A 24,324-nucleotide genomic window follows, 5' to 3' on the forward strand; every position below is an offset into this window, starting at 1 on the left:
TCACCGGGAGAAAGAGGAGGTGTTCAGGAAGAGACCGAGCCGGACCCGAGAGGCGGGACAAAGCGCGACCAATAGAAACAGGAAATGAAGTTTCGCCACATCCGGCATTGCCTGCGGCGCTTGCGCTGTGGGCGGAGGAGGCCGGTGACGTCCGGTGAAGTCCAAGATGGCGCTAGGCTGAGTCCGGCGCGGGTGAGGGTCCCGGGCAGGTGGGGGCGGGATCCCGCAGGTGTGTGCGGGGAAGGCTCGGGGCTGCGGAGCACTGGCCGCCTCTCCACCTCTGCTCTCTGTCTTCTTCAGGTGACGGAAGTGCCGCCTACGCCCTCCTGACGTCCCTCGGGAGACCGTGCGGCGCTCCTCGCAGCCGCGGCCATGTCCGGACCCGGCAACAAGCGCGCCGCCGGCGACGGTGGCTCGGGGCCCCCGGAGAAGAAGCTGAGCCGCGAGGAGAAGACCACCACCACGCTGATAGAGCCCATTCGTCTTGGGGGCATCTCTTCCACGGTTCGTGGGGCTCTAGCCCAGCCCTCCCAACCTGTCCCGTCTCTGTTCGCCCGAAGCGTCCGGAGCCTGTGCCCCTGTGCCCCGCGGCTGAGCGGGAGCCACTTTGCAGCACACTCTGTCGAAAGAAACCGAGGACGTGACCTCTGCCTTCTTTCTGCAGATAGGGAAACAGGTTCGCAGAAGCGTGTGACTTGCCAGAGGCCGGAGAGTTAGAAAGAGGCAGAAGCGGAACTTGGCCCTCCGCTCAATTAAGATGCTTTCTCTCTGGGTGCCTAAATGTCTTTAAATCCTGCTCGTGGTTCGTGTGGGGGTCCTGCCCTCGCTGTTCCAGCGGCTCGTCTCTCTCTCTCTGTGATTGGTCTCTTGGGCCCTGCTTGACCCTCTCCTCATCCTTTTGTTCTCCTTTGGTAGGAGGAGATGGACCTCAAGGTTCTGCAGTTCAAGAACAAGAAACTAGCAGAGCGGCTGGAACAGCGGCAAGCTTGTGAAGACGAACTCCGGGAACGAATTGAGAAGCTGGAGAAGCGGCAGGCCACAGACGATGCCACGCTCCTCATTGTCAATCGCTACTGGGCCCAGGTGGCTGCCCCTCTGCTTTCCAAGACCCGGCCTTGATCCAGCTGCCCGTCCTCAGACTGCTCTACTGGGAAAGGAGTGTCATGCTGGGAAGCACCTGAGGGATTCATAACGTTTTTGGTGCTTTCTCCCTTCAGCTGGATGAAACTGTGGAAGCCCTTCTCCGACACCATGAGAGCCAGGGGGAGCTGTCTGGAGGGACAGAGGCGCCTGGGACCCAGGAGGGGCCGACGCGTGACGAGACCCCTCTCACAGAGCCAGGGACATCGGACCTGAGGGGTAGGGCCAGAGCCCGAGGGTCTGGGGAGCTTAATTAGGTCCTGGGAACAGTCCTGGTGAAGAGGGAACTTTTATATTAGTCTTCTGAGTTCCTCACCACCCTTCACACAGACACACATTTGACTTCATGTTTGGATAGCAAGGAGTAGTGGGTAAGGACTCGGGCCCCAGGCTTTGGAATCTGAGTGACTTGGTTCATAGTGCGTGTCAGGTTTGACACTCATTTAATTCAGAAAATAATAATATCAAGTGATAATTGTGAATTCATACTGTAACAGCCCTGGATGAGACAAAGATAAGCCAAAAAAGGGAGACCGTCTTTGCCATCGGGGAGGACGTGATTATCAACCACAAGTAAAAAGAATAGGAGCCCATGGAAGGGAATTAGTGAATGTGCACTTGGGTGTGGGTCTCGTTGAGATGGCGAAGACAGAGGCGGCTTCCCTGAGGAATGATTTGGAAGCTCCGTGGCCTTGAAATTACTTTAGTTTCCTGGGCCTCCGTAGTTTCACTTTGACGATGGGGACACCAGTGTATTAACGGGCACTGCGTGCGCTGAATCAGTGAGCCACAGGGCGTCAAAGGGCTCAGTCTGGAACTTGGTATGGAGTGGCTGTAACTGCTGCTCTTAACCTCACGAGATCCTCATGAGGGTCTGTCCACCTCCCACAGAGCCCCTGCCCGTGCAGCTGCGGGCCCCGCTCAGTGAGCCAGCCTTGGCTTTTGTGGTGGCCCTGGGCGCCAGCAGTAGCGAGGAGGTGGAGCTGCGGCTGCAGGGCCGGATGCAGTTCTCCAAGGCCGCCGTGTCCCGAGTCGTAGAGGCCTCAGACCGCCTGCAGCGCCGGGTGGAGGAGCTCTGTCAGCGCGTATACAGCCGAGGTTAGTTCTCTGTGTCCCACCGCAGAGGTGTCTGTCCCCACTTGTGTCTGGTGGTGTCCCCCCAGTGCCCGAGTCCAGGGGCAGCCATAATTCTCCAGGGACTGAATTAGCCACGTTCTTGGGAAAGCGGTAGTTAGTAGATGGGGCTCTGCCTTCGGTTCGTGGGGTTGCGCTCCAGAGAGGTGGGAGGAGTTGATGCTTCTGGGGCCACTGCCTTCCAGCTGGAGACTTCTCTGGAACACTTTGCACAGATTGTAGTTGCAGTTGCTGACCCACAAAGCGTAGTAGCAAGTGTCCAGGCTTTGCAGGCTGACAGGCTCTCCCAGCCCTAGTCCTGTCATTCTGGGCAGATGGTTCTCCTCTCTGAGCTGGTTTCCTCCTTTGTGCAGTGGAGATAAAAGACTCCGGGCTTTGTCCTGAGAAACTGGCAAGACAGCTGGTGGATCACACTGGGCACATAGCAGACTCCACAATGAGTTAGTACTTTGCCCCATGGCCCTGGATTTGGCTCTTACCCGAGCCCTGCCTTCTCAGGGGACAGTGAGCCCCCCGGTGAGGTGGCTCGGGCACGCACCCGGGAGCTGGGTCGTGAGAACCGGCGGCTGCAGGACTTGGCCACCCAGCTACAAGAGAAGCACCACCGCATCTCGTTGGAGGTGGGATTAAAACCAGGGCAGGGTTTGGATTAGACGCGTACGAAGGCTCTCAGGGACGCAAGTTCCCTGCTCTAAGCATCTGACCCTGTCATTGTCCCCAGTACTCTGAGCTCCAGGATAAAGTGACATCAGCAGAGACCAAGGTGCTGGAGATGGAGACGACAGTGGAGGACCTGCAGTGGGACATTGAGAAGCTGCGCAAGCGTGAGCAGAAGCTCAATAAGCACCTGGCGGAAGCCTTAGAGCAGGTGGGGCTTGGGTGCTGGGTCAGACGGAGCCACGGCTAGGCACTTGGAGCCCTTGCTTCTCTCCTCCACCCCCATGGGTCTGTCTCTCCGCAGCTCAACTCTGGCTACTATGTGTCTGGGAGCTCCTCCGGCTTCCAGGGGGGCCAGATCACACTCAGCATGCAGAAGGTGAGTAGGCACCGTTCTTCCAGTTCCTCCTACAACCTCTGCCCCACCCATGAAAGTCCCCTCAGAATTTAGGACAGAGAGCTGCATGCTCTGAGTCCCTTCCCTGTCATTCATGCTGCTCTGTTTTATTCATTGATTTGTGTATTTAGTAAGTAATTGTTAACATCATATCGTAGGCACGGTGCTTGGAAGCAGGCACATGCGAAGACAAAAGAGACAAAAAGCAAAGCTTTCATGGAACTTGGGTTCTAGTTGGGGGAATAAACAGGAAGTAAGATAGTTCCTCAGGTGGTTAAAGGTGCCCCAAAGGAAAAGGGTAGAAAAGAGACCAACGAGGGCACTTGGGTGGCTTATCAGGTTAAGTGTCTGCCTTCAGCTCGAGTCATGATCACCAGGTCCTGGGATCGAGTCCCATGTCAGGCTCCCAGCTCAGTGGAGGGTCTGCTTCTCCCTCTGCCCCCCACCCCCCGCTCATGCACGTGCACAGTCTCCCTCACATGAGAAAGTAAATAAATCTTCAGAAAAAAGGAGAGGGGAAGGGAAGTAGTTGGAGTTGACTGGCAGTCTTAGCTGAAAGAGATGTCTCACTGGGAGGGCCGTCTCACTTCTTGTTCGTGGACGTATCTTTTGGTCCTGTGAGGATCATTGTTCCCTGTTAAGCCTTAATTCAGGTTCCTTTTCAGGTCTTTCAAGAAGGTTTTTCTGATTCCCTGTCCATTATGAGCTTTGGTTCCCAGCACTGATCACGTAGTGTTTTCTCCCACTTACCTGGAAGCCCTTAGGAAAACGCTTGGGTTTGGCTTGTCCCAGGGGCTTCAGAATCCGTTACTGCCCACCTTGGGTGGGGATGAGAGGGAAGCATGCATCCTGGCCCGGCCCTGCCTCCCATAGCTCCTCCCATTCTACAGTTTGAGATGCTGAATGCAGAGTTGGAGGAGAACCAGGAATTGGCCAATAGCCGGATGGCAGAGCTGGAGAAGCTGCAGGCCGAACTTCAGGGAGCTGTGCGGACCAACGAGCGCCTCAAGGTGGGCTCTGTTTGGGACCGGGAGGCCTAAACCTGCAAGGTAGTGGCCAGGTCCTGAATCCTGTTGCTGATCGCTCGTGGGCACCCTGGCCGTAGGTGGCCCTGCGGAGCCTTCCTGAGGAGGTGGTGCGGGAAACGGGCGAGTACCGAATGCTGCAGGCCCAGTTCTCGCTGCTCTACAACGAGTCTCTGCAAGTGAAGACGCAGCTTGATGAGGCCCGGGGGCTGCTGCTGGCTACCAAGAATTCCCACCTGAGACATATTGAGCACATGGAGGTACGGCCTTGGAGCAGACCTCAGGGTCAAGGTGTCGCTGGCCTTTGCAGCTCCTGTGTGCTACCAGGGGTCCCTTGGGAATAAGTTCGTCCTAAGCCACGGAGGCCTGAGGTGGGGAGGGTGGGGAGGGTGGGGGGATGCCAGGAGAGGAGTTTGCTAGGGGGCTCAGGGGTCGTGTGAGTCCTTGATGCTTCAACCTACAGAGCGATGAGCTGGGGCTGCAGAAGAAGCTGCGCACGGAGGTCATCCAGCTGGAGGACACGCTGGCCCAGGTACGCAAGGAGTACGAGATGCTGCGCATCGAGTTCGAACAGAACCTGGCGGCCAACGAGCAGGCGGGTACGTGGTGAGAGCAGGGTGGAGGGGGGGGACCTTATCTGGGATTGCTCGTCCCTGGTGTGGGGTTGCCGCTTATCCAGACGCGAGGGGGTTAAGCCCCTTCCTTTTGCAGAGCCTCCTCTCCCTGGCCAAAACGGGGCTCCTGCCTCCGGACTCAAAGGCACGGTGAGGGTCACAACCAGGTGACGTGGCTGACAGAGCAGGCACAGCCAGAACATGAGCTCTTGGCCCCGCCTGTAGTTCTCTGGCCTTACGGTGTCTCTCTCAGAGGTATTCACTCATTTTATGAAGATTTTTGAACACGATTGATGAGCCGGGTTCTTTTCCAGGCTGTGGGATTATGCCCATGAACAAAACACAGACGATTCCTGGTACTGTGGAACAGTATCGTAGTGAAGGAAGACAACAAAGTAAAAATAGACCTGCCTAACCAGATCTTAGATGGTGGCAAATACGTCCAGAAAAAGAAAGCAGGGAAGAAAGAGAGGAAGTGTGGGGAGAAAGGGGTTGTGGGCTTGGTTCTGGAGGCCAGAGAAGTGAAATTTACAAGGTGACGTTTGTTTAAAAGTACAAAGAAAGTGGACTCGTTTACTTTGGTGAATATTAGTCATATGTTCCTTTGGAAATTTGGAAACACTAAAGAAAATCTACATTAACAGAAGTAACCCAAGTAGGAAGTCTCATGTTAGTTTTGGGTGAGTTTCCTTTGAGGCTAGGTTATCGCTTTGAGGTGGTCACGCTCGCTATAGAAGGCCTCAGTTTCCCTGTCGTCCGCAACGGGAGTGATGGCTGCGGCTGCCCTGCTTCCCCCGCTGAGGGCCCTTTGTGCCGAGGCCGGTCCAACGACTTCTTCCCAACCCTCTCCTAGGACCCATCAACCGGGAGATGCGCCACCTGATCAGCAGCCTCCAGAACCACAACCACCAGCTGAAGGGGGACGCCCAGCGGTACAAGCGGAAGCTGCGGGAAGTGCAGGCTGAGATTGGCAAGGTGAGGGGGCTGCCTGGGAAGACCCTTGGCCGGACCTGGGCGAGCGCTGTCTCACCTCAGCCCTGTTCTCTGTCTGCAGCTCCGGGCCCAGGCCAGCGGCTCAACCCACTCCATCCCCAGCCTGGGCCACCCGGAGGACTCCAGCCTCGGTGCCCCAGCCCCAGGGAAAGAAGAGGGTGGGCCAGGCCCTGTCACTGCCCCTGACGGCAGAAAGGAGATGGCTTCAGTGCCTGCTGCCACCACCACTGCCTCCTCGGTGAAGAAGGAGGAGCTGGTCCCCTCGGAGGAGGATGCCCAGGCCCTAACTCCTGGCTCCCAGGGCTCCTCCTCTCGGGGCCGAGAACCTGAGCCCAGGCCCAAGCGGGAGCTTCGGGAGCGGGAAGGGCCTGGCCTGGGACCCCCATCTGTAGCCTCAGCTCTCTCAAGGGCTGATCGGGAGAAGGCCAAGGTGGAGGAGGCCAAGAGGAAGGAGTCAGAGCTCCTCAAAGGTCTCCGAGCAGAGCTCAAGTGAGCCCCTATTCTTGTTTCCCTCCCACCCCTGTCAAAGTGGCCTCCAGCCCCAGTCACCAAGCCTTCCTCCTGTGGCTCCCCAGGAAGGCCCAAGAAAGCCAGAAGGAGATGAAGCTGCTGCTGGACATGTACAAGTCAGCACCCAAGGAACAGCGGGATAAGGTGCAGCTCATGGCAGCTGAACGCAAGGCCAAGGCTGAGGTGAGGACAGGTAGGGCCTGCAGGGCCTGCACAGAGGCTGCCCTGGGCAGTGCTGACCAGAGCAGTGCCCTGGGTCAGCAGCAGGCTATGGCCAGCGCTCACTCTCCGGTGGCCGTAGGTTGATGAACTGCGGAACCGTATTCGGGAACTGGAGGAGAGGGACAGGCGGGAGAGCAAAAAAATCGCGGACGAGGACGCCCTGCGGCGCATTCGGCAGGCGGAGGAGCAGATCGAGCACCTGCAGCGCAAGCTGGGTGCTACCAAGCAGGTGAGCCCCTGCGGTCCGCCTGCTTCTGAGTGTTGGGATTCCCGTAACTCCTTGTGGAGCGCGTCCAGCCGGTGGTCGGGGCCCGCGCTGTTCAGCCCTGTGCTCCCACGGTTTCCGTATTCGGTGTCCTCTTTGCCCGTTTGCCGCAGGAAGAAGAGGCTCTGCTGTCCGAGATGGATGTGACTGGCCAGGCTTTTGAAGACATGCAGGAGCAGAATGGGCGCCTGCTGCAGCAGCTTCGGGAGAAGGACGACGCCAACTTCAAGCTGATGTCGGAGCGGATCAAGGCCAACCAGATTCACAAGCTGCTGCGGGAGGAGAAGGACGAGCTGGGCGAGCAAGTTCTGGGGCTGAAGTCCCAGGTAAGGCTGCTTGGGGCTTGCAGGCTGGAGCCGGAAGGGCCAGCGGCTCCCCAGCACTGAGCCGGCACCCCTGACCTCAGGTGGACGCCCAGCTGCTGACCGTGCAGAAGCTGGAGGAGAAAGAGCGGGCCTTGCAGGGCAGCCTTGGGGGTGTGGAGAAGGAGCTGACGCTGCGCAGCCAGGCCCTGGAGCTCAACAAGAGGAAGGTGAGGCCCGGCCCCAGGGGAGAAGGCAGCCTGAGATGGCGGCTCACAGCTGAAGCCTTGCTGGGCCTCCGCTCCCAGCCCAGCTCACGTCCTGACGGCTTACTGTGTTCCCGTCCCCGTGCTGAGCCTGATCTCTGCCCGCTTGCATTTTGGTCTCGTAACAGTCGTGAGGCGGTGTTTGTTGTTACTTGCTTTCCTCAGTGAGGAAACTGAGGCTTAGGGCGGGCTGCTGACTTGCTCAGGAAAGAGTGGACCTGGACTTGGGCCCTGGCTCTCCGTGGCTCCATAACCCACGTTTTGGGCACTGTGTTGGTTAGCTGTAAAGTAGGCATGCTGGTCCTTGTCACGGAGTTGTATGAAACCTCAGGAACATGTACGTCATGGCAGAGGCTTAAGGTCAATATTGGTTTTCATTTTCTTCCCTCATCGGGCTTTTCCTTCCCCACTTCATTCATTCACGAAAGCAGTCGTATTCATGCCCTGGCTGTGAGCCCACGGCACTGAGTGCTGGGGGGAACCCGGAACCAGAGGGCCCTGCCAGAAGTGGGACCCTCCGGTCTTGAGGGGCAAATAACCAGCCAGTCATCCCACCGGTGAAATAGGCTATTGCTGATCCCAGTAAGTCTTGTGAAGGAAACTGGGGTGCCGTGAAAGAAAAATAGGGGAGCCTGACTCGGGAGCTGAATGTGAGCTGGGGCTTGAGGGGGCCCCGGGGAAGAAGCGTGTGTGCTGTGGGAGTTGAGGGGGGCAGAGAAGAGCCCCGCGGAGGCTGAAGGACGGGCTGCGCATCATGCGGCCGTGGGAGGGAGTGTCGGGAGCTGTGGAGAACGGGAGGCGGCGGAAGTGGGGAGGTCAGGAGGCAGGACTAATTCTCGTGACGATACCGGACTTGATCCCAAAAGCAAGAGTCCCTGGAACACGAGCACAGGCATCTGGAGCGTGGCTCGGCTCGCCCAACTCCAGGCTCAGGTGATCGGTGCCCGCCCCGCCCGCAGGCTGTGGAGGCGGCCCAGCTGGCCGAGGACTTGAAGGTGCAGCTGGAGCACGTGCAGACGCGGCTGCGAGAGATCCAGCCTTGCCTGGCGGAGAGCCGGGCTGCTCGTGAGAAGGAGAGCTTCAACCTCAAGAGGGCTCAGGTGTGTGCGAGGGGCAGGGGCCGTGTGGCTCAGGGTCACTGATGTGGCCTGGGGCTGGGTGGTTCAGGAGGAGAACCCTCGCACTTAAGCTCGTCGTCGTCCTGCCCCAGGAGGACATCTCACGGCTGCGGCGCAAGCTGGAGAAGCAGCGGAAGGTGGAGGTGTATGCGGACGCCGATGAAATCCTGCAGGAGGAGATCAAGGAGTACAAGGTGGGGCGCTGGGGCTGAGTTAGGCCCCGTCAACCCAGGAAGTCGTAGATGGCGAGTTGGTGACAGCTCTAGTGGCCGGTCTGGGGACCCCCGAAACGAGGCGCAGAAAGTGGACAGCACCTTGGTTGTGGAGACTCGAACAGCTGCCCCGGTGCTGTGTGCGCTTGTGCCAGGCCCGGCGCACGGCTGGGCGTGGGAGGGCCGGGAGGGCGGGGAGCTAGCCTTAGCGTCGGACCTCTTGAAGGCCACCAAGAGGAGGCGGCAGTATTCTGAGTGACGCGCACCGGGGCGGCAGAGGCCAGGCGCGTGGCAGCTCCGGGGGTTAGCAGGCTCCTGGAGTGACTGTCATCCAAGGAAGACCTGAGGCGTCAGACCCTGGAGAGTGTGGTGCGTCCGGCTGAGCTGCGCGGCTTATCCTGCGGGCCGCATGGAGACGCCAAAGGGTTTTAAGCCAGAGAGTGATGCGGCCTGATGCGCTGTCAGATTCCGCAGAGAGGAGGGGAAGACTAGAGGCAGAGAAGTCCGTTCAGCTGTTGGAGTCACTGAGGCAAAGAACGGACAGGGAGCTAGCCTGGCGTGAGACCAGTAGCGATCGCCTGGGGTGAGACCAGTAGCGATCGGGGGCAGAAGTGCTAGGACTCCGCGCGGATCGCCGCGCAGAGGGAGGAGGCGGGAGGTGCTGAGCGCGCCCGTGTCCCTGAGTTGGGAAACGAGGTGGGTGACTAGGGGCGCGTGATGGCGTTAGGAAGACCGTGGAGAAGCAGGTTGTGGCGGACGGTGTTGTCTCCGGGATGTTGAAAATGAGGTGCCTGGGGGGAGCTTGCTGGGGAGGCCCTTGAAGCAGGAGGACTGTCTTGACGACAGGGGGTTGGGGGGTCGTGAGCAGAGGCAGCGGGGGGACTCCATCAGCTGTGGTCCCCCAGGGTCGGTCCGTGGCCCGGTAAGACGGGCCATTCTTTTCCCTTGGGAGCCCCAGAGCTTCCGTGATAGAGGAAGAGAAGCCTGTGGTTTGGCCCCGAGGAAGCAGAGGCGGCTGGGGGTCGGCCGTGGGGAGGGAGGGGAAGGTTTCCCAGGTGAGAGAGCTTGCCGGGGCTGGGTTGCGAGCTGGGGAACGCGTGGTCGGCTGGGCTGCGATTTCAAGCAGGGCGAGCGGAGGAGGACTGTTGGGGAAGGCGGAGTTGACGGATTCCTGGACTTAGAGGTGAGATCTGGTGGCCGGTGGGAGGCGTCAGGAGAGGAGAGATTTGTAAACCTTCGTAGAGAAGCGTGGGTCCGGGGACCCAGCCAGATCTCTGGGTTGCACCAGGCGTGCGCTCAGTTCAGGGCAGAGACGGCGGGTTTCTAGTGGCTCCGCTCTGCCCAGCTGTGACTTAGCAGGTGCGGATGAGGAGAAGCGAGACAGAAAGCCTCAGCTAAGACTGGGGTCTGGCCAGAGAAGGCCAGAGGACTGAGAGATCGAGCCCCAGGGCAGAGGAGCCCAGGTTGAGCCTGTGGATTGTCAGCCTTGAGCGGGGACATGTTGTTCACGGGTACCAGCGAGCAGGGTAGAATCCAGACTCTGCTTTTGTCAAGTTTTGAGAGCTTGCTCAGTCCTTGTCCAGAGAGCGCTCTGCCCCACCCTTGGTTCTGGGGAGAGTTAGAGTCTGTATGTGGGCGTGGCCTGGGCCACCTCCTGCCCTCAGCTCGGGGTCTGGGTGCCATCGGGACTGGGCCCGAGCTGCTGCCTTTGCCCGGCCTAGGCGCGGCTGACCTGCCCCTGCTGTAACACCCGCAAGAAGGACGCGGTCCTTACCAAGTGCTTCCACGTCTTCTGCTTCGAGTGTGTGCGGGGCCGCTACGAGGCCCGCCAGAGGAAGTGCCCCAAGTGCAACGCGGCCTTCGGTGCCCATGACTTCCACCGCGTCTACATCAGCTGAACCCGCGACTCAGGGGACTTCGGAAACACCCACGGACCCGGGGGCTGTGCCTCCAGTCCCTCCCTACCCCACGTTCAGTGGCCCCTATGCTCCATTCCAGACCCTGTGGGCCCAGCCCCTCTCCACCTCATTGGTTTGGGGGTCCCGGTGCATGCTGGTGGGAGTAAGATCTGTCACGTTCCATTCTGTCTTCTCCCCACAGTCAGAGATGTAGCCTGGGGCGCAGCTGCCCTGCAGGAGGGGTCTGCTCTGAGCAGCTCGCGGAGCCTGGAGCACTCACCTGAGCGTCCCGGAAGCTGGCCCTAGCCCTTCTCCACAGGCTGACTCCCAGTCCGCTGTCTCCACGGGCCCATCCTAGTCCAAAGGGTGCGATCCCCCAGGCTGTGACCTCCTACCCAAGAGAATGTTCATTTGCTACCTGCTTACCCACAAGTGAGGACCAAGGGTGGGCCACTTTCCCCAGCCCCTAAACTCTAGGGCCCAGGGAGACTTTCCACACTTGGATGGGGCTTCCCTCCTGTGGAGTCCCCTGGGCTCTTTGGTCTGGCTCTGACGCTAAGGGCCTAAGGAGGTACCCCCTGGGTGGGGGGCACTGTCCTTTTTTGGGGGGAATTTCGGCTGCTGCGGTCACCTTGCCCTCATCTCAGGAGTGCTGAGCCCAGATCGTCAGTTTCTATTCTAATCAGCCTCCCCCACACCATCTCTGTTTCTTTTCCAAACCCACTTACCTGCCCCGTCCCGTGCTTCCCAAGACTCCACTGGGTCCCCAGCCTGACCCTGCTTTCATCTTGATGGCCTTAACTGCAGTGGAGGCGGAATTTCCCAGGAGGGGAAGGGACAGACTAGTGGCTGGGCCAACTTCCAATCATTCCAGGTGGAGGAGCTTCATCGAACACCCTGTGACTGAGCCTGTCCCCATGATGCTCCCTGTGCTGCCTGCCCGAGCAAACGCCCATGCGGTGTGAAGGCGGCAGACGGGGGCCTGGAAGGTGGAGCTGCTGACAGGTGCACGGGTCCATTCAGACCCGCAGGCCCTGCTCTAGAGAGGTCTTGTACAGGCTTTAACTGTTACGAATAAACGTCCCCCCTCAGCCTACACTCTGAGTAGCCGGGCTTCCTCCCTAAATTTCCCAGGTTTGGGCTGCTAGGCTTCTCCCATCGCTGCCCTGCTGGCACGTGAACCCCAAGGTCCTCCATAGACCTCCCCCTAACCACCCAAGCTTCTAGTTACATTTGGACCTCACTGCCGCCTCGGATCCCAGGCTCTGCGCGCAGGAGGAGCATGTCTGCAGGGAGAAGGCGTCCATTGGCGCGTCCAGCCGGCCTCCTGGGTTCCCCACCCCGTAGTGGTGACGCTCCGCAGGGATCCTGGCGGCCCTGCCGGAACCCCTCCGCCCGGGCTCGCCGCGCCCCCAGCAGGCGTCGGCTGCAGGCATGCCGGGAGCCTCGCGTTGCATCCCGGGAAATGTAGTCCTTCGCTGGCACCGCCGCAAGGCTCCGGGCGGGGAGCGGGTTCCCGGCTTGTGCCTGCCCGGCCTGGACGAGGCCGCGAGCGGTCCCCTCCCGCCGGCGTCCCCCCCCGCCCCGTCCCCGTCCCCGTCCCCGCGAGCGGACAGAGGAGAGCAGCGCCGCGGGGGACTTCCTTCATTGCACTTTGTGCCGGCCGCTGCCCGCGTTCTCGGGAGCCCGTGCGGACGGCGGGCCGTGGGTTCAGCGGTCTGTCGGGTCCGCGGGTGGAGCCTTCGCTGCGGCCGTCGGGGGGCTCATGCCGGGGCCGGCCCGGTCGGAGCCAGGGGCCGGCGTCGGGCGCAGGGTGGTGGCTGCCGCCGGCGTGGCATCAGTCGCGCCTTCGCGCGGCCCCGCGGCCCCTTCGGCGGTCGCTCGTTTGCGGGCGCTCGCGGCCTCGTCCGCCTCCGGGCTCCACCGGGCGTCTGGGGTTGCGGCGGGGTCGCGGCGGCCGGACCAGGTCGGAGTAGAGGCGGAGACGCGGGCTGCGGGGGCCTCCGGCGCTGGGCCGGCCGCGGTGGGCGCGCTCACCGAGACCCGGGCCGCGGCCGGGGACGGCATCGCGCCGTGGGGAAGTGTCCGCCGCCCGAGCGCGGCGCACGTCAGGCTGGGGGGACGCGGCCCGTTGCATCATAGAGGCGCGGGCCGGCTCCGAGAGGAGGGCTGCCCCGCGCGGGTCCGGGTCTGCCGGCTTTCCCGGGAGTCTTCCCCGCGCGCTTCCAGTAAACACTAGCAACTGCACGTCACCTCCCCAAATGTCTGTCCGGCTGGGGCCGGATTCCGGGAAGTCAAAACTCCGGTCTCGTCGTCTGGTAGGCATCAAACCACTTTCTCAAGCTGAAGGACCGAGAATAAAGATGCCAGAATTTCTGGGAGGCTCTGCCTTAGGGGCGGATCAGGTCCCTTCACTCAGGTCGGATCCCTGACGATCCCCAGTAACCCCCAGTGGCCTCAGTGGCTCTGTGATGCCCTGGGCCCCGAGGATGGGCCAAAGCTCCACCTTAGCAGGCCTCATGGTGAATGCACCTGTTCTAGCTAGAACTAGAACTAGAACTGGAGGATTGGCCGCACAGTGCGGTGGGGCGTCTGACATTGCCCACTCTCTTCGAAACTTCCTTGGACCGTGGTGCCACACTCTCCTGAGGGTTCTCATCCCATCTTCTGCTGGCCCTGCTCCTCCAGCCCTAAGCTACCCCCTCTCCTTTGTTCACTACTTTCCCTGTCTTTATCCGTGGCTTTGGCTACAGCTAAGCTGCTAAGCAGTTCTCCCTCCTGAGTTCCAGACCTACAAAACCGCCACCATGGAATGGTGGGGAGGGCGGAGGGCAAGGTCGTCACTCTCCTCCAGATGGTGCCCTAACCCCAGGTTCCCCAGGCAAGATGCACACCTGGCTTCTGTTCTCTGCCTTCCCTCAGTCTCTACTGGTCTATGTGCTCCCGCCCAGCCAGTGTAATGTTCTGTACTTTCTGGCCCCCACCCCACCCCTGGCCCTTGCCCTTCGCCTCAGGTCACTTCCTGCAGCCAGGTTCCTGACCCTCTGCTGTGGCAGGCACCGAGTCTGGGTCCACAGCCTTTTGTGCTAAGTCTCTGAACCAATCACTGTGCTCCAGTGCCTGTTGTTTCCCTGAAGTCCCCTCACTTGACTGAAGACTCCTGCGCTGGGGCCAGGATGGCGAACCCAGAATGCGGGATCATCTTCCCTGCTCACCTCCCCGTGAAAGGCAAGTCCCTTCCCCCTTACTTACTACCCCACTTCCGGCTTTCCCGGTAGGGAAGGGGAAGGAGAGAGACAGCAAGCCTGCTCTGGAGGTCTAGGTCAGAGAGGTGCAGAGAAAGTGGAGAGAACGCTTCCTGGCTGGGACAGGAGGCTCCCTGCAGGCCGGGGCAGAGGCAGGCTACAGGTTAAAGCAAGTGTGGCTCGCAGGTGGCTGTTCAGGGGGCCGTGGCCCGGCCTAGGCCCAGGAGATGGCAGCTGAGGCAAGCCTGGCATCGAGGATTCAGCGAGAGCAGCCCCGCCTGGCCAGACAGTGCGGAGCCCAGGCCAGGCCCAGGCAGGTCCCATGCTGGGGGAGGACAGGTTTGGCTGGGTACGGAGCCTGCTCCCGGCCGTTCTGGTTTCCCTTACTGCCTTCCTGTGGATCTTGGGCAAGTGGTGCCCTTCTCCGAGCCTCTCCACACAGTGAGGGCTTGTGGGCTACCTCCTGGGGGCAGAGCCCCACCCATGCGTCCTCAGGGTCTAGGAGGCTCTGTTGCAGAGGTAGGCTGACTGGGCCCGGGCGGACCAGGGGAGGTGCCACCGGCTTTTGGAACTAGATCTGTGGAGCTTTCCCTTGTGACGGGAGAGGCCTCCCTGGGGCCGCGTGGCTGGACCAGAGCCAGTAAGTGCCAGAATCACCAGGCAGCCGCCCAGCGGTCCTTTTGCTGGTGGCAAAAGCCGGGCACCAACAAGAGCTGCTTGGCTCTGCCACCATCTCCGCGTGCTTCTCCCTAGCCCGGGGATTTTAACGATCCATAAACCCTCTGGCTTCGACCTGTGAGCAATGTTTGGGAATTTGAGGGCATCTGCGAGAACGGGCCCAGCTGAGCTTTTGAGCAGACACAGAGCCCCTGGCTCCGGGAGAGGACAGAGCCCCTTCAGCTTGCTCCAGGCTTGAAAGACAAGTCAGAAAACACCTGGGAAATCTTATTCCCTTTATTCTCTTCAACTAATCAACATGACCACCGGTGACACAACACTGTTATTGACACACAACACTCAAAAGTGGGGCCTCTCTCCACTCCACGGGGACAAGTCAGGTTGAGTGGGGCTTCCCTAATGGGGGCAAAGGAGTCCGGGGGCTGCTCGCCTCCGGAGCACGTGTCATGGAATGTCCCCTCTTGGCTGTGACCGTTTCAAGTGTCCCCACCATTCAGGATCCATGCCCAGTTCTGTCGAGTTCCCCTGTGACCTCCACAGAGGTTCAAGTTGCTCCCTAAGCTCAGACCAGGGTCCCCTCTGCCCTCTGCTTTCGCCAGACCGGCCTGTTGGGCCCCTCCGCCAGGGCACTGCTGAAGCCTGAAGCCAGGCCCGCGAGGGGCCCGGACAGGAGGGTCTGGCTGTGCCGCACCTTTTGGACTGAGTTCTGGCGGGCCTGTGCCACGCCCGTGCCCCTGGGCCTTCGCCTCATCTGGCCGGAGGGACTCTGGACGCGGCCGCCTCCCCAGGCCAGCTCCCTGCTTCGTTCCTCCCAAGATGCAGCTCGCTCTGGGCGGGAAGCTCCTGGGTAAAGAAGTCTGGGGACGTGGGCGAGAGAGCACAGGTCATGCCCCAAAGGTCTCCGACCCTGCCCCTTTCCTGCTACGAAAGCCCGGAGCCCGACTCGCCGTGCCCGCGTCATCATTCGCCACCGGAGCCAAGACCGCCGGCCCGTCCCCGTCCCGACACATGCCAGCGTCCTCCGACGTGTGCTACGGCCTAGTCCTCCACCGGCTGACGGCCGGCCTCCGGCCACACTGCCCGCCTCCCCCGCGACCGCCCCAGACCGGCCCTGGAGCCCCACAGGCTGCTCTCCAGGACTCCTCGGAAGACCGAGTCCGCAGGCCTGTCTCCAAGCGGAGCGGTTTCTAGCTTTACAAGGGGTTTGTCTCTACAGCCGGTTTCTTTCTACCGCCGTCCTAGGACAAATCTGCTTTGACTTGGAGCACGGTCTCCTCTTCCTTAGTCTCACAGGGACCCCCTCTGCTGGCGCTTCTGTCGGTCGGGCTTCGGCGGGCAGGTTCCTTCTCCCCTCTCAGCAGTGCTTTCTGACCCGGCACTTGGGTGCGCTGGGGCTTTGTGCGGATGGTGACCAGTGTCTCCCCGCCATCAGCCAAGGCCTGCCTCTCCCTTCTCCCCGGCAGGCCTGGGCTGCTCCTCCTGCAGTGTTCTCGATTTTGATCCTTTGAACTTCAGGTCATCTCCTCAGGCGGGCAGGAGAGACGAAGGGGGGAGTGCTCTCACCTTTCGGGCTTTTAGGTCGCGGGGTTAGGTCTCTTCCACAGCTCTGAGGAACGCGGGTGGCCCTCCCCGGGGAAAGGCCCCCTCAGCCAGCATCTCCGTTCTCGGAGTCGAGGACCGCAACGCACAGCGGGTGCCAGCGTGGGGCCCACGGACACTTCCTTTGGACCCAGCACTGGACGGAGTCCTCTCCTTTCAGGGTCTCCTGGGCTAGAGGGTGGCTCTCGTTGCAGGGGTCGCGAGAGTTTCCGCTCGGCCATTTCCTAGGGCAGCAGTCTGTGTGTCCCCCCAACCCTCGCCCGCACACACGCACCCAGTCGCGCTAGCGGGCCGGGCCGGGCTAATGAAGGAGCATTCCTGTGAGTGTGTGAGGACGGGAGACGGGCCTGGCCGGGAGCGGGTTTCTCATCCTTCCATTTCCCTCTGGAGGTTTCTGGCTCAGGAGGAGAGGTGGGGTCTGTCCCCTTCCAAGGCCACAATCGGGCTGGGTCATCCCCACCTCGGAGCGCTCCCAAGTACCAGCGCGAGGAAGGTGCTCAGGCCTCCGGATGCTCTTCAGGGCCCCATGGCCCCACCTCGGGGTGTCTGGATGCCCGCCGCTACGTGCCGGCCGGCTCATCCCGCCAGCAGCCTGCTAACAGCTCAGACGGGAGACTGAGGCTTAAAAAAGCAGGTTGCCAGCTAATCCGAGCGCTCTGTTCTGTCGCCTCGCTGTCCCTCGTGGCCACAGAGAACCGACACGTGGCTCTTTTGACTCGGAGAAGTCTAGGGAGGATTTAACCACACACAAGCTGGCGCCTCTGAAGGGCTTTATTCTTTGGAGGTCGACTAGCAGCGGGCTCCCCCTCTCCACTGAGGACAGAATCCGAGGACGCGTCTGGTGGCAGTTACACAGATGGCAGGAGACGGCGCCTGACGGCGGGACCTGAGAATGGGTGGGCGGGACCCTCCACCTGGGGAGGCCTCTCGGAGTCCAAGTCTCAGGAGAGCCCTGGTGGCCGCAGCTGGGATCTGCTTGCACTTGCAGCTTAACAAGCTCCCGCAAACGGGGAGCCCTGGGCAGCCCCGAGTTTGCTGGCCTCCCTCCGGACACCGCTTCACCTTGGCTTGCTTTCCTCAAAGCACCCTAACAGAAATCCCTCCCTGCCCCCTACTGTGGTGGTTACCCAGTATTCTTTGAACTTTCTATGCACCCCAAACTTAAACCTTTAAAAAGGCTTGACATCACTTTTTTTTTCCTTCCCCATTTTTGGGTTCTCCCTCCTAAGGAATTCCGTGGGCCTCTTCCTCTAACACGCGATCACCTAAGAGCGGCCTCAGCCCCCGAGGAAGCCCCAGGGCAGTGAGCTGAACTTTCTCCTCCTAGTTCCCTGGTTGGTTCTTCTCTGTGGGCCTGGGGGCTCCTCCTCCCTTGTTTTTCTCCTCCCCCCACACTAGTCCCCAGCTGAACGTTTTCCTCAGTGTCACTGTCCAAGGCTTCTGGGAGAGAGGCCCCCTCCGAACTCCAGCGGGAGGGAACACCGCCGTCAAGTTCTCGGGAGGCCCGGCTACACCTTCTGAGGGCCGCTCCTTTCCAGTCAATGCCACTGATTCCCTGCACTTCCCCGACCCTATAGTTTCACAAGGATTTTGATACAGTTTCATAGGGTTGTCTAGAGACGTATTGGGACCTCTTCCTACAATTAATAGAACTTTTATCCACTATGGTTTATAGGGTTTTTCTGCTACAGACTTAAAGGGCTTTTTTTTTTTTTTCCTACATATTTATAGGGTTTCTAACCCAACAGTTTTTCTCTACTGCCTTATTAAGTGGTTCCCACCAACATTTTTATAGGGTTTCTCGTCACTGATGTAAAAGAACTATTTTTACCCCGGGTTCTTTATCCTCCGCTTCTCTACAACCTGACAGGGTTTTCCTCCTTTCCCCACACCATCTCCGGGGAGAGCCAGTGTTCCTCTCAGGAGAGAGAGGCCCTTGGTCTCCAGACCCATTTCACAAGGTGACCCCAGGGTGGCAGCTCCGATGGAGGAGGAGGGCCGCGACTTCCGTGAAGCCGTCTCCACACTCAGGGCACAAATAGGGCTTTTCTTCCAAGAGGGTCTTGGGGTTTTCCCCGTCCCCAAGGTGGCCACTCCCCGTGGGGGTGGGGGCCTCTGCCGCACCTTCCTGGCCCGTGGACAGGGTGGCTGGCTCTGGAGGGGGATCCTCAGGTGTGGGGGGCTTTTCTTGGGTGTGGGTCTCCTGGTGCCGGGTGAGCGCCAGGCGATCAAGAAAGGAGGCCCCACAATCTGAGCAGCTGTAGGGCCTGGCCCCCAGGGGGCTCCTGAGGTGCTCCAGGAGGACAGAAGAGCTCTTCCCCAGCTCCGAACTCTTCTGGGATTTCCCACCTGCGTGGACTTTCTGGTGCAGCAACAGCTCAGAGCTGAGGCCAAAGCTCTTTTTGCATTCAGGGCATTTAAAGGGCTTTCCACTTAGGAAGGGGCTGGGCCCGGCCCCTTCCCCTAGACCAATCCTATAATCAGGGAAGAGAAAGGGCTTTTCATTGCCGTGGGTGAGCTGATGCTGGAGGAGCACGGCCCGATCCAGAAAACTTTCTCCACAGTGGGAACAAATGTAGGACTTGGAAGAGAGCAGGCCCAGCCTTTGGCTGAAGCTCTCCTGCCCCTCGGGCATTTTAAAGGGCTGTCCGGGGGGTTCAGCTCGGCCCTCCGCAGCTCCTGGGTAGGAATTGCCTCCGAAGGGGAGCCTGGGGGGTCGGAACGGAGGCGCCTTGGGGGCTGGGTGTGCGATGAGGCCATCGGAGTTTTTGTAGGGGTTTTCTCCGATGTGGATCCGCTGATGCTGCATGAAGATGCCCTCGTCGTTGAAGCCCTTTCCGCAGACAAGACACTTGTGTGGTTTGGCTCCCGGGGGCGGCGTCAACAGGGCGGGGTCGCCCAGCCCCAGCAGGCTGTCGCCCTGAGCTCTGCGCGCCGGGGTCTTGCCCCTCTCGTGGACCACCCGATGCTGCTCCAGCTCGTGCGCCTCCAGGAAGGCCTTCCCGCAGTCGGAGCACACGAACAGGTTCTCATCCATGTGCGTGCGCACGTGGGTGATGAGGTTGGAGCTCTGGCTGAAGCTCTTGCCGCACTCGGGGCACTTGTAGGGCTTCTCGCCGGTGTGCGTGCGCCGGTGCTGGATGAGGTGGGAGCTGCGGATGAAGCTCTTGCCGCAGTCGGAGCACTTGTAGGGCTTCTCGCCCGTGTGGATGCGCTGGTGGCGGATGAGCGTGGAGCTCATGATGAAGCTCTTGCCGCAGTCCGCGCAGATGTAGGGCCGCTCGCCGCGGTGGATGCGCTGGTGGTTGATGAGGTTGGAGCTGACGCTGAAGCTCTTGCCGCACTCGGGGCACTTGTAGGGCCGCTCGCCCGTGTGCGTGCGCTGGTGCCGCAGCAGCGTGGCGCTCAGCGTGAAGGTCTTGCCGCACACGGGGCACTTGAACGGGTCCTCGCGCAGGTGGGTCCGCTGGTGCTTGATGAGCGTGGAGCTGTGGCCGAAGCTCTTGCCGCACTCCAGGCACTCGTAGGGCTTCTCGCCCGTGTGCGTGCGCTGGTGCTGCGTCAGCTCCGAGCTCTGGATGAAGCTCTTGCCGCACTCGGTGCAGCGGTACGGCTTCTCGCCGGCGTGGATCTTCTGGTGCTTGAGGAGGTTGTGGTTCTGGCCGAAGCGCTTGCCGCACTCGGGGCACTTGTAGGGCTTCTCGCCCGTGTGCGTGGCCTGGTGCTGGATGAGGTCCGAGCTGCGGTAGAAGGCGCGCCGGCACTCGCCGCACTTGTAGGGCTTCTCGCCCGTGTGCGAGCGCTGGTGCTTGATGAGGTTGGTGCTCTGCGTGAAGGCCTTCTCGCACTCCGTGCACTTGTACGGCTTCTCGCCCGTGTGCGTGCGCTGGTGCTGCACCAGGTTGGAGCTCCAGCTGAAGCACTTGCCGCAGTCCGGGCACTTGTAGGGCTTCTCGCCCGTGTGCGTGCGCTGGTGCTGCACCAGGTGCGAGCTCTGCGTGAAGCTCTTGCCGCACTCGGAGCAGGTGTTGGGCCGCTCGCCCGTGTGGATGCGCTGGTGCCGCAGCAGCTTGGACCACTGGCTGAAGCTCTTGCCGCACTCGTTGCAGATGTAGGGCTTCTCGGCCCCGGCAGGGCGGCCCTGCACCAGCTCCCGGAGGCTGGGCTCACTGGCCGGGACCACCGGGGGGCTGTTCCACGTGGTCAGAGTCCCCCACTGCCAGCTGGCCTCACAGGCCTTGGTCCAGTCCGAGGCCGTAGGGACGACCTCAGGGGCGGGGGGATCCAGAGCGGTCTGCTGGTCCAAGGGGTTGGGGTGACCCAGTGGGGGTGGGGAGTCCTGAGAGACTGTCGGATCCTGGGAGGGTCTCTCCGGGGGCATCTCTGATGGGTCCTTCAAGTCTGGACTCGGAGCTGGATCTCCCAAGATGATCTCCTCCCCAGAACTTTCCTGCTGAGGGTTCTCCTCTTCGTTCCCACTCTCGGCACCTACAGAGAGGAAGGGAATCTCCAGCCCCCATTTCCTTTCAGAACCCAGGGCCGGGGCTCTCCTCCCTCCCCTGCGTGTCCCCCAGAGTCTGGGCCCCTCCCTGAAGCGGGCCGCTGTCTGCTCGGGCCTGCAGTCCCTTCTCGTGCCCCTCACCTCTGTGAGCGTCGCTGGGGCTCCGTTCAGGACCCTGCAGATCGGGGCCCCACAGCGCCGTCTCAGGCTCCATCCCAGAGCTCAGGACTGCCCAGTGTTCCAGGGACCCTGGGGGAGGGGGAGGGGGAGAAGAGAGGAACACACGATCGGATCGGAGCCGATCTGCAAGTTTCTTTACCTCCCAAACCCGACTCCTTCACTTGCTGGCCCCAGGCCGTGTTCCTCCTCGGGTGAACTTCAGTTTCCCACCTCCCCATTTTTCCGGGCATCTGTTCTCACAGCGGCCCCCCTACCCCTGCAGGCCCGATTCCTACTCCAGATCTTAAGATCACAACTAAGCCGGTAGATGAATTTAAGTGTGTAATTAAGAGCTCATCAGTCATAACCCTCTGAACCCAGACTGGGGGCTAGAGAAGTATCTGACACCCACAGGGGAAGGAGGCTCTCACCCCACCCCTCTGATGCCCAGAGGCTGGGAAACCTGTTATTTTGCTAATCAGAGGAAGCTCATTAAGACTCTAATTTTCCTCCTTAATGGGGCTGCTAATTGGGACCAATAAACTTTCCTTATGAGCCCAGAGAACTTACAGTGCCTGGAACACTTGAAGAGTTAAAAAAAAAAAAAAAAAGAAAAGAAAAGAAAGAAAAGCAAGCAAGCAAGCACGAAAGCAATCAGATTTCCCTGAGGGGATGGGGGCCTCCAAAAGGACTGGGGCACTTTCCCGTTATCCCAGCACAAAAAGTTCAAGCCAGAGGTGGGGGCGGGGGCAGTCTGAACCCATGGGGGACTTCTGCAGAGATGACCTTGAGAGGGAAATGGAAAGGAAAGGGGAGAAGGGGAAAATGTGTGGAGGCCGCCCAGTCGCTGCCCTGGTGTGTGTTCTGTCCTTATCTCTCCCGATCGGACCGAGGAGTCAGGCTGTCCATTTTACAGATCAGGAAATCAACACTCAGGGAGATTTCTCCAAGGTCACAGGCTGGGAAGTGCCAGAGCTCAGACCAGAAATGCAAGGTTCTGGGTCTGGCTCGCCCCAGCCTCTGGGAGGGAGATGACCTTGGGAGTCACGTGAAACTCATAAACGTGGACTGCTGGCAGGAGACCGGTGATGAGGAAAGCTCAGACAGAACCTGTGGGCCATGACACGGAGAAACTCCCAGGACCATCCACTTTCCTTGGCTGGTCGGATCCAGTGACTAGACCTGACCGTCGGCGCCAATGACCTCAAAACAGTACTCCCCGCTGAAGGCCCGCCCCCATGAACACCCCTTCTTCTGTTTCATTTGTTCTGTTTTGTTGTGGCTGTACCCTGTGCCTAGGACAGTGCCTGACACATAAGAGGTGCCTTAGACATTTTGTTGAATGAATGAAGGTGAAGGAGGGAGATGCCCCTCGTTCCTGGAAAACCCATCTGGTGTAATGCCTTTAAAGGTCAGTTTGCAACCGGGTTGTCGCCAAAGGAGCAGGAGTTCAGAGTGGCCTCCTGGTAACACTTCACAGCTAGCTATCCCTCCAGAAAGGGTGACGGGATTCCAGCTTGAGGGAATAGGTCCTCAGGAGCTAAATTCTAGACTCCCACAATGTTTAGAGCCTAATCAGAGTCCCTGGGGAGGGTCCTGGCTTCCCGAGGCTGTGTGGGAGGGGCACAGTGCCTAGGGGGGCAGTGGTGCAGGAAGACAGGGCTCGTGAGGCGGCAGCTGGGAGGCAACGGCGTGTAGCAGGAGCGAGCTGCACCCTGCCGAACAGCGGTAGGGGAGACAGGACTTGGCTTTTGGGAAGTAAATTAATGTCTTCACTTCTGCAGCCGCTTAGGCCATGAAATGTCCCCTCCCCCATCTGTAAGTGTCTTTGGAGCGATGGGAGCAGGGGCCTCCGCCTATTCCGTACAGGCCCGCGGGCCTTCCCAGGACAGGTAAGACCTCATGCACCTTGACTGTGCCAGGAAAGTCGAGCCCAGCGGTCGCGAGCAGAAGGGAAGGGGTTAAAGCCGAGGCCGCCATGGAGCAGGAGAGCCGGAGGACGGAGGGAGGCACGACGTGCCCGGAGCCCACCAGGCACAGGCCGCGGGGCACGGCCTTGGACCCCGGGCGGCCCCACCGCGGGGGGAAGGACAGGCGGAGGCGGCTGCCCCGCAGAGCGGCCCGGAGCGCGGCCCAGGGTGACCCTGACGTGGAGGCGGCCCCCGCCCCGGCCCCGGCCCCGGCCCCCGCCCCCGCCCCCGGCCGCAGCGGCGCAGACCCCGGACTTGCGCTCGCGGGCGTCCCCGCGACCCTCTTCCGGCCCCCGCGCCGCAGCCCCCGTCCCGGCCTCCCCCGCCCGCCGGACCCCGGATCGCGCCCCGGCCCCGCCGGCGGCCCCGTCCCGCTTCCCGGCATGCTCACGCCCGCTCCCCTCCCCCACCGCCGGACCCTCGCGCTCTTCCCAGAATCCTCGGGCCTCGCCGCCCCTGCCCGGCCCCCACCCCGCCGGCGCCCGGGGCGGGGAGGGGGCGCAGGCCCGCGCGCCCCCGCCTCCCGCGCCCCATTGTTCCCGGCGGCCGTCCCGGGCCCTCCGGGCCACCCCCCAGGAACCCCGGCGTCCCCCACTCACGGCTCTGGGGTCTGGGGAAGGCCGGAAGGCAGAATCCAGCCCCAGGGGACTTAACCCCTTGAATGCCCTGCCTCGGGGGGCAGGCTGGGCGCCCAGGACTCTGGGGTCCTTCTCAAGGGGTGATCCCGGGCTGAGGACCCGGGGACCAGTTCAGGGTGACTGGGACGGAGCAGGAAGTGACCCCAGCTTCCCGGGCCCCTCTAGCCTGGAGTCAGAGCATCAGCTCTATGGGATTTAACCCTTTGCCTCCCGCAGCCTGGGGGAAAAAAAAAAAGAGGACAGGGAGCGGGGGAGGTGGCCCAGACGCCCCTCTCCCCCCCTCTCTCGGGCCACAGCGGGAGCGGGTCCTCGGGGGAAGCCCAGATGCCAGTGAGGGGTCTCTGGATTGCTGGCCGCTCTCCATCGGAAGGGGGTTCTGCCGGCCACTCCTGGCAACCCCGAGCTTGGATTTGGTGGCTGCCCGTCCCCTGGGGCCTGCCTTTGTTGGGACTCCGACTCAGGGATGGGGCTCCGAGGCCTGGGTTGTGGGGTGGGAGCATGGACTGGCTGCGCAGATGCCAAGAGGGAGTATCCTACAGACTGAAAATGGCATAAATGAAATAAGTCATGACAGCAGGAGTCTGGGCTGAGGGTCCCCGGCAGCCAGGAGGGATTTGCCGCTTCTCGCCCCCTTGGCTCTCCTCTGAGCTGCCCTGGTGGCAGGAGGGAAGTCAGTTGGGGGTAGGGGGGGGCGGTTCACTGACCAGGGAGGGCCCTTGCCCAGCTGCTCAGAGGGTACCCGGCTCAGAGCAGGAGAAACCTTTAAACCCCGGAGAACACT

The 24,324-nt window shown here is 61.1% G+C and overlaps 2 protein-coding genes across 2 annotated transcripts; one reads left to right on the forward strand and one right to left on the reverse strand.

Annotated features, from left to right (window-relative positions):
* Positions 1–152: 152 nt before the first annotated feature.
* On the forward strand, positions 153–11,851 carry RNF40 (ring finger protein 40). Its single transcript, XM_044234208.1, has 20 exons — positions 153–192; positions 301–504; positions 916–1,083; positions 1,218–1,359; positions 2,032–2,238; positions 2,773–2,894; positions 2,996–3,142; positions 3,236–3,310; positions 4,219–4,338; positions 4,434–4,613; positions 4,817–4,952; positions 5,821–5,942; positions 6,022–6,449; positions 6,536–6,653; positions 6,772–6,921; positions 7,071–7,283; positions 7,364–7,489; positions 8,485–8,625; positions 8,736–8,837; positions 10,577–11,851. Exons 2-20 carry the CDS (start codon positions 373–375, stop codon positions 10,751–10,753), a joined length of 3,006 nt encoding a protein of 1,001 aa, XP_044090143.1. The 5' UTR covers positions 153–192; positions 301–372; the 3' UTR covers positions 10,754–11,851.
* A 3,087-nt stretch (positions 11,852–14,938) lies between these two features.
* ZNF629 (zinc finger protein 629) lies at positions 14,939–23,682 on the reverse strand. The gene is made up of 3 exons (XM_044232664.1): positions 23,505–23,682; positions 20,918–21,025; positions 14,939–20,763 (listed from the first exon to the last, which is right to left on the reverse strand). Exons 2-3 carry the CDS (start codon positions 20,988–20,990, stop codon positions 18,230–18,232), a joined length of 2,607 nt encoding a protein of 868 aa, XP_044088599.1. The 5' UTR covers positions 20,991–21,025; positions 23,505–23,682; the 3' UTR covers positions 14,939–18,229.
* Positions 23,683–24,324: the final 642 nt, after the last annotated feature.

The sequence above is a fragment of the Neovison vison genome, chromosome 14, assembly GCF_020171115.1.
Source record: "Neovison vison isolate M4711 chromosome 14, ASM_NN_V1, whole genome shotgun sequence".
NCBI classification, from domain to species: domain Eukaryota; kingdom Metazoa; phylum Chordata; class Mammalia; order Carnivora; family Mustelidae; genus Neogale; species Neogale vison.